This window comes from Morchella sextelata (assembly GCF_020137385.1).
Source record: "Morchella sextelata strain SCLS chromosome Unknown scls_17, whole genome shotgun sequence".
NCBI classification, from domain to species: domain Eukaryota; kingdom Fungi; phylum Ascomycota; class Pezizomycetes; order Pezizales; family Morchellaceae; genus Morchella; species Morchella sextelata.
In genome coordinates this window covers 68,467-80,632 of record NW_025408632.1, presented here as the reverse complement: position 1 = coordinate 80,632, position 12,166 = coordinate 68,467, and the positions used below count along the sequence as shown (strand labels likewise).

General features: G+C 45.0%; 1 protein-coding gene across 1 annotated transcript; it reads right to left on the bottom strand.

Moving 5' to 3' along the window:
• Window positions 1-5,297: 5,297 nt before the first annotated feature.
• On the bottom strand, window positions 5,298-6,257 carry H6S33_004164 (uncharacterized protein; the record flags this gene model as incomplete). Its single annotated transcript, XM_044835634.1, has 2 exons — window positions 5,298-5,578; window positions 5,711-6,257. 2 exons carry the CDS (start codon window positions 6,255-6,257, stop codon window positions 5,298-5,300), a joined length of 828 nt encoding a protein of 275 aa, XP_044690902.1.
• Between the last annotated feature and the right edge of the window lie 5,909 nt (window positions 6,258-12,166).

The window sequence follows — 12,166 nt, the reverse complement described above, 5'->3', positions numbered from 1 at the left end:
TGTGACGAGCATATCATATGTGATATGGTTCCAGTTGTTTAATTCCCGGTAGTAATGACGCAAGAAAAGACGAGGTTGAATTCAGGGTGGTCTTGCCAGGTATCCTGGTACTGTAAATAGGCTTAACTAGGAGGTCTCCAAAGATGCCGAGACCACCGTGGTTACATCGCTTGACAATCAATACATGTAATGACCTAAAGGTCGATGTAACCAAAGACCACAAGGTCGAGTGAGAGTTGGAGTTGAGAGAATCTTTAGTGCGATCTAATAGAACAAATTTAGTCAATGTTAACTTTTAAATGATCAACTGGTGGTAAATTTTCAAACCCACTGTTAATCTTCCGGAGAAGGCTTTTTGGTCCAGGACTGAGACGAGGAAGAAGAAAGCCATTTAACCTCGCAGCGGCGGTTCCGGACACATTTCTCCCAATCTTTCGCAATTAAACGTCCGTTTCCTCGAGGTATGTTTCTTTATCCGCATCTAGTGAATCCGCATATGATGCAGGCAATGTGTAGGTTTCTGTGTGTGGTACGGTAAAGGCAAACCCTTGCAATTGGTCTGCAGAGGAGCGGGAGCTGTTGGTAAACTGAGAAAGGGCGAAGCGATGAAAAGGTAATACTAGGAGGTGAAGAACCTGTTGTATTCAACTACATGGATAGAAGGACAAATCAGGGAGGTTTGCAAGGACATTAGCGCAGATGGCAAAATCAAACGGGAAGAATGGAACGTGTCCTCTAGCTCTTGAGCTGGCGGGACCGCGCGTGTCCGTGCTATGAGCTAATCGACTACATTTTATATCGGGACAAATAAGCAGCCCCTTCTTTCGTATGTGCGGCTGAGAGAGAGGAGGAAGTTAGGTTGCGTGGTGACTAATGGCAAAAAATAAGGTTTCCAATGGGTTCCGCTTAGACAATGTCGCTCAAGTCTCCTCTCATAAACCAACCTTCTCTCCTACCAATCCCCCGAGACACTTCATCACCGTTGACACTTCCAGTTATCAAAATACTCAGTGATCTATTTTAGCAGCGAATCCAGCGAATCGAGCTGACAGATAGGTAGAGCTATATCCTGGACTCTCTTTCGATGTCGATATAGAATTAGCTGTACCATTAGATACTCTCGAGTTGATTCTGAGCACGGCCGATCTTAATGTCCTTTAGTATATTGATGCCCTCTCTCCTTGTGCCATCCATAATATCCATCGGCCGACCTCTCATGGGAGTGCTTTATCTCTCTGGTTGTTTCTTTTCCCCGGAACAGGCCCACGCGATCGGGGTGCTATCAACTAGTTAGTATTACGATAGCAGCTTTTTGATGAATAGGGCGACGTACGAAGAGGCTAAAATGTCAATGAGAGCGCTAGGCCGCAACGTGAGCGGAGCTAAAGAAGCGGTGCAAGGAAACGACGGCAAAGCTTTGGGGGACATATATCGTGGTGGTGTTCGATGGTAGTTAGGTTTGCGGCGCAGCGAGCGGGAGTTACTGGTGAACATTCTGGGTTTTTTTTTATGGTGCACTGTAGTGCGGGAGACATTCTGTTGGTTGGTTGGCCCCGTTGACACAACCAAGTAACCCTAACCCGTAGAAAGATCATGAACGCTCACTCGTCTATCTTGGCATTTGTGCTAACATACACCTGCTATATTTTCATAGACTCCGCAGCTAGATATATATTACAGGTTCGGTAATACTCCGAAACCTTTGGGTGCTCTTACATCCGGGTAAACATCTGAAAAGTTTTCTAGATCTCGATCCGGAAGTGAGCACTCGATAGGGATTCAGGTATATTTGAACCAGTGCACAAGTTATCAACGAGATCCGTCGGATGAGAGGAAGCACAAACTAAGTTTTTTTTCTGGGGATCGTGGTTGGCGGAAGGTGTAATCATCACTAAGGCACCAATTTAAAAGCTCCACTTACGAGGGCGACTCCTCCGAGCCACCCCCTTCACCCAGCGGTTGGCGCAAAACGCAGAGCCCGCCACTCCGTATACCCGACAGCACAAGCAGCACCTTATCGTATCAGCCGACTACCCATTACCGTTCTTCCCTTGTCCAGCTCCCATTTGCCGCGCCAAGCCTTTACGAGCTGACTCATGAAACGTCACTCGGGTGTGCGGAGCTAAGGGTTTGGGTTGTATTGCCTGATTGTTTCCAATCTATACACAAAGCAACACCGGGTTTGAACTTTTTCGATCGGCCTCTGCATCCCAGTGCATGTTGGCTGGTGCTGACAGATTACTCACACGGCAATACACTACCACTTAGCAGCCCCAGTTCAAATGGGGTCGGTAATAATCGATCCGGGAAGATGTTCAGCGATATTCTCCAGTCCACATCATAAAGGTAATCGACCTATGCAGGGATGTTGACGAGGGAAGTCATGAAAGTAACCATTTTCGTCTAGTGAGTGGAGCGAGGCTAGGTGAGGGGTTAGTCCTAGCGAGTCTGACGATGGTTTATAAACTACTACACGCAGCAAAAGAAGTAGTCAGGACCGGGTATATGACATAAACGCTCAAGAAAGGGTAGTCATCATCACAAAGCTGACAGGGAAAGGGGGCCACTGCTGGAAAGGCTTATCGGATAAAATGACCGCGCCTAGATAGCGCCGAGACTACGATTCGCAGGAGGGAGGTATTCCCGGGCGCGGGGGATAGGGGCGGAGGAGAGGGAGAGGTGCTGAAGGTGAAGAGAGTCGTTCAGAGTATTTGGTTGAAATGAAGAACGGAAAAAAACGACTCACCACCCTGGTCCTGTCCACGAGTAGAGTATACGTAGGAACTGGGATTGTGTTGGATCATATGTGGTCACTCGAGGAATTCTTGGCGTGTGCGGGGCTAAGGGTTGGGGTTGGGGTGCATCTCAGCTGAACGTACCGGGATTGAGGGTAAGTACTGAGAACCCCCTTTTGGGGAATTTTTAAAAAAATGAGGGTCTGAAAAAAGCTCTGATTGGGCTGATATGAATTAAAGTGACACTTGGCAGCCAAGCAAGTATTTGGGTAGCTTCTTGCCAGCAACCTCCATCACCTCAATTTGACTCTTATTTATCTCCAATTTCATCAAATAACAACCCCCAACAGAGTCTGGAAGCTCAAAATGCTATCCAGATGAAGCGGTAGGCAAGGGCGATACTACTGGTCTTTTGTTTGTATTTTTAACAATTTAATTCGATTTTTTAAGTGCAAATATATCAGAACGTCTCGGTATTTTTTTCCCACATAAGTCTAAGTAAAAATGGTACTGCATCATTGGTTGCTATGTTGCTACCCCATGGCGTTGTTACAAAGTCAACCAATGAAAAAAACGGACATGGGGGTGTCTTCGTACTTTACGTGCACACCCACACCCGGTACACATCCATCCTCCTCCCCCACCATATGATCAGTCTTTAAGGAACGAGCATCATCATCGCGCTGCTCGCAGTACGCTTCTACACATCCTAATTATTCATCTTCCGCCCTTTATAACTTAACTTGTTTTGTTCCAATCGACCCCAGCATTATCCCCAGCTTTCTGCAGGAATTTTACATGCTGATAACTAACTAGTAAGCTTAGTACTATAAGAGGGACCTTTTCGATAGAAACATCATTTCCTTCTTTATTTCAAAGCTCACGTTTGGCGATCGATATGTCGACTCGATTTACGCAACTTTACTCTCGCCCCGACACCCCCGCGCTCTCTCAAAGAGTCGTACACAAAGCGGGATACAGGCCGTCACCATGAAAGTATCTCAACTGGGGAATTATAGCCCCAGTTGACTGCTCGAGGAATTCTTTAAGATGCGAGGCTCTCGGTTGAGCTCAGCGTAGGCCTTTTGCATCTCGAGATTGATACAGCTGCGTACGATATCCGTGACAGATAAAAATCCTTGGATGAGTGCTCCGGGGGCTATACGATAATTGAAAAGGTTCTAAGGAGACCTTATTCACTCCTTTGGATGCACCTAAAGATGAAGGGATGGCATGCTTCATATCGGAGCAAACGTTTTTCACGGCGTAATGGACTTATATGATCGACCTATCCTTTAACATGGGAAAATGCGCATGGGGATCTTCTTTAGTCATGAGGCGCTTATGACTCGGGCACCACATACCCACCTGAGCCTGCAATGTGTGCATATATGCAGTGGGGTGGAACCAATAACTGAACTTTACCACCACTCACATCTATTCTAATTTGCAAGGCAGAACCATCACTCCAATGGAGACCGCGAGGCGGATATGCCGAGCCTAGGAACAGTCCGTACAGTACCTATCAAGAGGTTGAGATTTTGGTTGCTCCGCCAATCGATCAGCTCGATCGATCGGATCTACTAACACCGTTAGTTACCTTAGTCAGCTAGTTTCGGTACTGTGGCCCGGGTTCTTCAAAATGGGTCAGAATGAAGGTCGAGAGGAGGATGATGATTCTATTCAAGTGATCGCCTATTTTATCACTATATATACTGATGTCCTTCTGCCATGTTGTTCTCTGTCACGTTCGATAGTTACATGCAGGTGCAATAACAATGCCCCACAAAGCTATTTATGAAATAAACACGGTAGCTAAAACCACTGAAAAAAAGAAAAAAAATAGTACACATGCTAAATCCCATCAAATTCGGAGCCAGCTACACATGTGGCCAGTAATCTGTCCATTGGGGTGTCTGCCAGGTTTCATGAGAAGCTTCTCGCAGACTCAAATAGGACTCCACGGTGATATAAGAAACAGAAAAGAAATAAAAAGCAGTAATACAAAAGGCCAGCCAGATTACACACTGATGGAAAGCATAGCTTCTAGTCCTGCTTTTTTCGTTTTCACCCGCCTTCTTAACCGCTATATAGCCGCTGGCATGTTTTCGGCAAACCGCGTCAAGCTCTTTAAAGATATACCCGAGGATTTTAGTAAATCCGGGTGAAGTCGTATGAAACCTCCACAATACTTCGATAAGATCCTTTTCATATGCCGTGAAGTTGCAAATAAGGAACATACCTAAGCTGCAAGCACACATTGCCAACGCAGATGTGCGCCACAGCACTTGTTCGATTTTGGTGGGGAATTCATTATTCCAAACGGCTGCATGCAGCGCGCCTGTCAGACATACAAAAAGAACTTCCATAAGTAGTAGCAGAGTACGCCGACTCGGAACCTTGGCCGCATTGTAGAACCATCCTTCTGATCATGGTGTTCACTCATATGAAGTTGAATAATGATATAGCTTTGTGATGGAATGCGATGTAGGTTCGTGGCGATTGTAAAGTGATGAAGTTGGGTTCTTCTTTTCTGTATTCGCGGCTTTCATCGGCATGACACTATAGTAGGGTTTTCGTTTTGTTGCCATCTACTAGCACCCCTTGGTTCCCTTGAAGAGGTTCCAATGCGAACTCGTCTAGATCCTTCGGATACAAGGCATAATGTTCTGTATCCCTTGAATGTGCTTGGCCGATCTCGGCCGAGCTCTCGTTCCGCTCGGGGACAGCGGGGATAGACGAGATTTTGGAGACAACTATTACTGTTGACGTCTGGCCATGGTCGATCTTGGTCGGGTTATGGCCATGATCAGTTGTAGAGGAAGTAGCTGAAGGAAGAGTCACTACAAGTAGAGTGAATTAGTATGGACTTGTGGGCATATTTACGTCATCCGTGTATTAGCACTGCATAAATTGAGATTATGTATAGGCAAATTCTCTGCGGGCTCATTAGCGGAATGGAAATAGCAACGTACCATTCGGTGGTCTGTTGCCAGATAACCTTCCCCCGTTGTCATCTTTCCCAAGTCGAATTCTGATCGGTTCACGGGCGTCTAAAGGTTTGTTCCACCAGAAGGCGTAGATCAATAGGGTTCGTACAACATGAATCAAGACATGTATTTCCAGGAGGGTGAGAGGCAATTCCGCCCTCCAACGTGAAATCGAAGCCACCACTAACCAGAGGGCCTGGCCGCCAGCCAAGAGCTTTCCGATGGTGCTTGCTTTCCCTTTATCAGTGATAGCAGCCTTGTCAAAACTACCCTCATGAATGAGTCCCTTTTCCATGTACTTGATGAATCCCGTTGGCGTTACAATAGCTCTAAATGGGCGAGGTGCCTGTGGGGTAGGATTGGGATCTGCCTTCGTCAAAAATCTTAAAGAGCGTTTGACCTTTCCCCTTAGTTTCCAGAGTTCTGCTAGCTCGGCGTCTCTCTTCTCCATCCATTTAACGCCAGTTGGAGGGATCGCTTCATCTGCAACGAAACCGCCCATCACAACAAAGAACGCCACCTGCATGTTCATTTGTTTTCTGGCAGCATAACCAGTATCCCCCGGCCAGTTTCGTTCATTCCAGGCTTTTTTTATTTTCTTTGCAGCCCGGTATTCGCCTATAGCGCATATGAGTATGCCTTCGGGTACCATGATGGAGAACATCATCATGACCGCCCTGTAGTACACGCGCTGGCTGGTAGTGGAGCCGGGAACGATGTCTGGGTGAACGGCTGTCCAGATACAGAAGACAAAGGTGGCGGTACAGCTTACGATAAACACTGTAAGAATTTATTACCAAAGAACTGTTAGTAGAAACACAATGATACGTTGGTGGGTGGTTGAATACCGACATTTCTGGAAGCAAGCTGCTCTAATTTCCTTGATTCCTGGCCTAGATTGTGCGCGGCGTGAAAGTGCAGAATTAAAGATCGAGACTTGGAATCACTGGATACTAGCTGCTCTTTTGTTATGACTTTACACTGGGTGTACCACTAGAGCTTGCATGGGCGAGCTAGGAGTTCATGATGGGAACCATACGTACATGTAGTGACGACATATACTTTTAATTACATAAGCTTTATGTGGTATCTTGCAATTGACGTTGATCCTAGGCACATGTGCATCTTTATAATTACAAGACAGCCTTTCAATTTGTCTCCGCTCATTTTTCTCCGTTTCTGCTGCTACCCAACTCCATAAATGAAGATCACTCCCGGGAGCTCTATTAGTTGTAGCCGAAGGTGAGGCTTATTCTTTATATATTGTATTTTATCGTTCGGAGGATATTTTAGTACGGATATGTATATGAAACCTTTGTATAGAGAATATTTATATATGTAGTAGGCTCAAAACTCCGGGGGTAGCGAACCCAACCGGATTGGAAATTCGTACTCTTGCTTACCAAGGCGATTGAAACTTACTCCCTAGGCCGGTGAAATTAAGGTCTTTTCAATTTTTCTCATTTTTTCACTCCTCTGTCCCTGTTAAATGCAGCTACCAAACCCCCGAGACACCAACACCTATCACAGTTTGGAGATTTCCACAGCTATATACCGCAATTGCGCATGATCTTACAAGACCACCCCGCACCGTCAACAATTACCCTCGATCGAACTAGATTATCCTGCTACTATAATGAGCGGAGTCCCAGTCAAGTCTGAAGCATTATTTAGAAAGATCGTATAACTATGGTTTTATCATATACCCAATCAATTCCTTCTTCATAGCTGGCCAACGCGCCTAGCTACTGACACGCTCAATTAATGCAGGTAAGGTTGGACTGCCTACCATATGATCAGAAACACCCCCCTCCTCGATCTTTCCTATCACAAATCTACCTAAACTGCCACCAGAAGCGAATCGAGTGGTAGTGGCCTTAGTGAGTTTAGGACACACCCCGCAGCTGACCAGAATAATACGTGACCTATTTTATTGAGTATTGAATCCCCGGAAGGTCGTTGCAAGTTGCAAGACTCTGCGCAGATTTGAAAGAATGAAAACGGGAGATGTGCCCCACTCTAAACCTCTATTATATACCAGCATCAGGGTCATAGCTAAAGCAACTTGGAGAATGTTTCTAAAAAGTACCATCCTCTCTAAACGAGGGATAGAATCACTTGTAGAGTATGGATCCGAAGGCCAGCTCACACTAGTGGCAAATGTGAATTTCCATGCTTCCTCGAGTAGATAATAAATGGTTCCAAGCGATTATAAGCAAACCGGACCCTGCATCAGCATGGATGATCAAGATTACCAATCTAATATAGAGTTATATCTACAACGAGAGGTAGAATTATTGTAGAAACAGGGGTCTAAGAACAGTGTTTGTATGGTTGGTTAAGCCAATAGGACTCCTCTCATATTTCTACAATGATATTACCACACGCTGTAGAGTAGGCATACAGCCGTTCGCGAGCTTTGGCAAACCTTGGGAGTTAAGGCCAAGATTCTTGGATTCGGCGATTTTGCAGGTTGACCGGCTACTACCATAGATGACATCCCTGTCCACGAATCGAAACCCAGTGAAAGGCTCAGGCAGAGAGAGCGCTCATATATAACATAGCGATTCTACATCCACGTAGTCTAGTGGGGTATTTAAAAGTGTGCACTTGCACTTACAGTCGCACCTCGTTATGTCGTTAGCGTATTCTGGGAGCCAAACCCCTACGAGATAGCAAGTATACGAGACAGCAAATAGTTTTTGGTGGAGAAGGGCAGTACCTATCCCACAAATCCGTACGAGACAGCAAGAGATCCGAGATATCGAATTACGACATAGCGAGGTGCGACTGTATTATATAGCGGACCACTCCTAAGTACATACATGGATCCACCTCAACATCAAGGTCGATAGGCGATATGCGGAGAATGAGCCATTCTAAGTCACTCGTGCATCCGCCGAGCCGCCCGGGAGTTGTTCCGTGTATGTAGGAGAAAGTGACCTGCATGCAATAGGTGTATGATTGGAGGGATAAGCGGTCCACGCCGGCGCCTCTTACCTATGAAGACTGTACATGTAAGAATGGTACTTTTCATGACAACTTTTGGCTTGAGAGGCCATCGGATGTGGCAGTCATGGAGTCGAATTAAAGACGAGGCTATTCAATATTGGCTTAATCCAAGCTAATGGAAGCGCCATCGTCTAAGAACACTAAGGTCCGGATCCCCTCATGCACGCCAAGACCTTTGGCCATTAACTGAGCCAATTGCAAACATGAGAGGGTGCATGGGCAGACCAAAGATCAGCAATCGTGGATTTAAATTTTCGGAAAAGACCCTAGATATGTGGACTGTTGGCGTCTTTAAAATTTACAGTTGCTCTATAGCTATAGTATTGGCGCGGATCTGTTGGGATCCGGAATCAAGTGCATGTAGTTAAAGGCTAAACTACATGTAGCTATAGCTACATCTACATGTACTCGGGGCAGGTAAAAAGTACCGGACAATGCAAGTTTTGTCTCTGGGGTTTTTTGCAGTAGCTCACGCCTAGCACGCGCACCCATTGGTGAACCAAAAACCTGCATTGTCCGGTACTTTTTACCTGCCCCGAGTATCTATATAGGTGGCCCGTGGAAATTTCAATTTGACCGATGATGTCTCCATCATCACCGGGATCGGATCCAGGTTGTATTTTATGGGACTTGGGGAAGCTTATGCCCCCAGCTCCGCCACACTGCCTAGGGTTATCCGGTGGAGTATGTTACAAAGAATATACACACTGGCCTAAACCTGGACAAATATTGAATTTGGTGCTGTTAGCTTTGCATACGTGACATTAGTATCTTTTGGTAAATGATACCACTGAGCACGTCCCAACATTAAGTTAAAGCTCCAAGTCTCAAACTAATGATGTATATTCTATACGTCTTACCTCATGATGAGTTCCATGTCGTGATGGACACGATATCAGGACCGACTGAATACCGGGGCTTGATGAGACCAAATTCTCACTAGAAAAGACCCAGTGTCTGTAGAACCAGATATCTGGAGACCAATGTTCAAAATCCCTCAATGTAAACCCAGGACTCGGGTACACGCAGATATTTCCTGAATGTAATCGAATAAAAACATCCAAAGGGAGTTTCCAGGAATGATAGGACGGTAAGAGAAAGCTTCGATGACCTTAATGTGTAAAGATATTCAAATCAAATACTAATAATTAATGCATACAAGACTCAGGCGGATAGGAGCTACTCTAGACTCAAGTAAAAAGGAATAGACGTAATCGGACTTGATGGATATCTTGAACTACATGTAGTACTAGTAATCCCGCGGCCAGGACATCGAGACTTTGTAAATACTTGACAATATTTCGGGAGTCGGGACTTCATGATACCTAAGTACCTGTGACCGGAAAGGACAGAATGAGACCAGGTCCACATCATGCTCGTCTCGCCTCATACTCCGCAGGAAGAACAAGCAGCTGCAACTTGACCTGCCTAGCCTCACTATTTAGCCTGCCTAAGTCTTGCCCCACGACATTAGTAAAGCATTACCTCAGATCTCCGTACTTTTTAAAAAACCACCCTTTCGGACATTGACACACTTCGCTTGATCGACAGATGCAGGGTGCTTAGTCGCGTGAGTATCTGGAAAACCTAACCCTGTGACACAACAAAACATCGGAGAAAGTCTTAAAGGAGAGGACTTGAAGGCCTCATTAATAGAGGAGACTATTAGTTTTAGGCTAAGTCTCGTTCCGTCCTATCTCGTCTCATAACACTCTTGAAAGACTCGAGACCGTACCTGAGGTAAGCCTTGAGACTCTCGATATTCATATACGCTTACTCAATCCGGATTTTGGTAAGAACCTGGACATAACATCAGGTCTTCTTGGCGAACAATCATTGACTGAATTCAAGGCGAACGTTTACATTGATTTCTACCCAATTAGAGGAGGTCTGGTCATAACGGGGCCTTATTTTTGATAGTTTAGCACCAATCGGAGTCTCCTGCCCATCATTACGCCCATCTTATGCACGGCCTAGTGATATTAAATCTATAATTTATGAACTATACTATGACAATAGGAAGTTATATAAACACAGACTACTCTCAAGAGTTTTCATTAAATACATGTACTTAGACAATGTAGGAAAATGTGAGTTTAAGCTTTCCTTATGCCGAACTGCGGTGTTCTAGACCGTGTTACCTGTGCTGGCTCAGCCTGAACTGACTTCCACTAATTTAAACGGGGTTAGGTTATAATACTCCTTTTAAATGTTTTACTCGCCTAAGTTCCAGTTAACTGTCGGTATCACAGTACCGCAGTAATTCGTCTCAACGGACGCTCACATTGACGTTGAAATTCCTTGATCTGGTCATTTGTCTTGAAAACGCCCCCCTAATCTTCCCTCATACGCGCTGTAAAAGGCAACCTTGACGTCTGTGTAACCGTCCGCTGAGACGAATTACTGCGGTAGTAGACTGTCTCCGATCTACGGATTAGTATACTAGACTATGGACTAGAGATAATTACATACTATTTCAAAATCTTCATGAATTATCAATTCATCAACCATATCAAAACCTTCGCGCCATATCCAATACATGGGGATGTCAATATTTCAAGGAAGCCTTGTGATGATTCATAACAGCAGTTGATTGTGTTTTTGGACGCTCTGTGTATTTGTTCTAGATCTTTTCATCGGCCGGGAAAGACGTATCTACGTCTGTTTTTCTTTCTCAGCCCGCATAGTGCCTCCATACGTAATTCCTCATAACCCTCTTTCGAACCCCAGATCAAGAGTAGATTTATATCACAGATGGCACCGCAACAGTAATCCTATATGGCGCGGTATCACAATGACCGCTGTTCAAGGCGCGAATGACTAGTCATAGAATAGCACTCGATGAATCTTAAATATTCTAGCTCATATATGGAGCGAGAGAACGGGAAGACTCGTTGCCGAGGTAGAACTGGATATATAAAGAGAGATAAGAGATCTCTTTCATGTATTCTAAAGAGGGTACATAGGTGGATCCAAATATAGAATTAATCGAACACTAAAAACCCGACTCTAAAGTATCCTAGTATTTTCGCACTCCAATTATTATATACAGATCAACAGCGGGCGTACTATTCAGCGGTAACAGCCCACACGAGTTCGAGATTTAAAAACAACCTTATTTTCTCATAATCCATGAGAGCCAGGAGATGTTGATGTCCCCGGTTGTTGAGAGTACAAGGATGCACATGGCTTTGAGACTGATGCAGGGTTAGGGTTCTGATTTGATAGCCTAACGAAAGATGAATTATTTGTTCCGATCTGCAAGGACCGCAATCCCCTGACCAAAAAGATATACTTATCGTTAGGGATGATATTTTTGTCCAAGAGACGGTATATAGGACTGATACTTCAGAGACAGAGTTCGTTTCGCGGAACTGAGTTTATCTAAAGAATGACGTCTCCGGCCGGGAATCGCTGCACAACTGGACA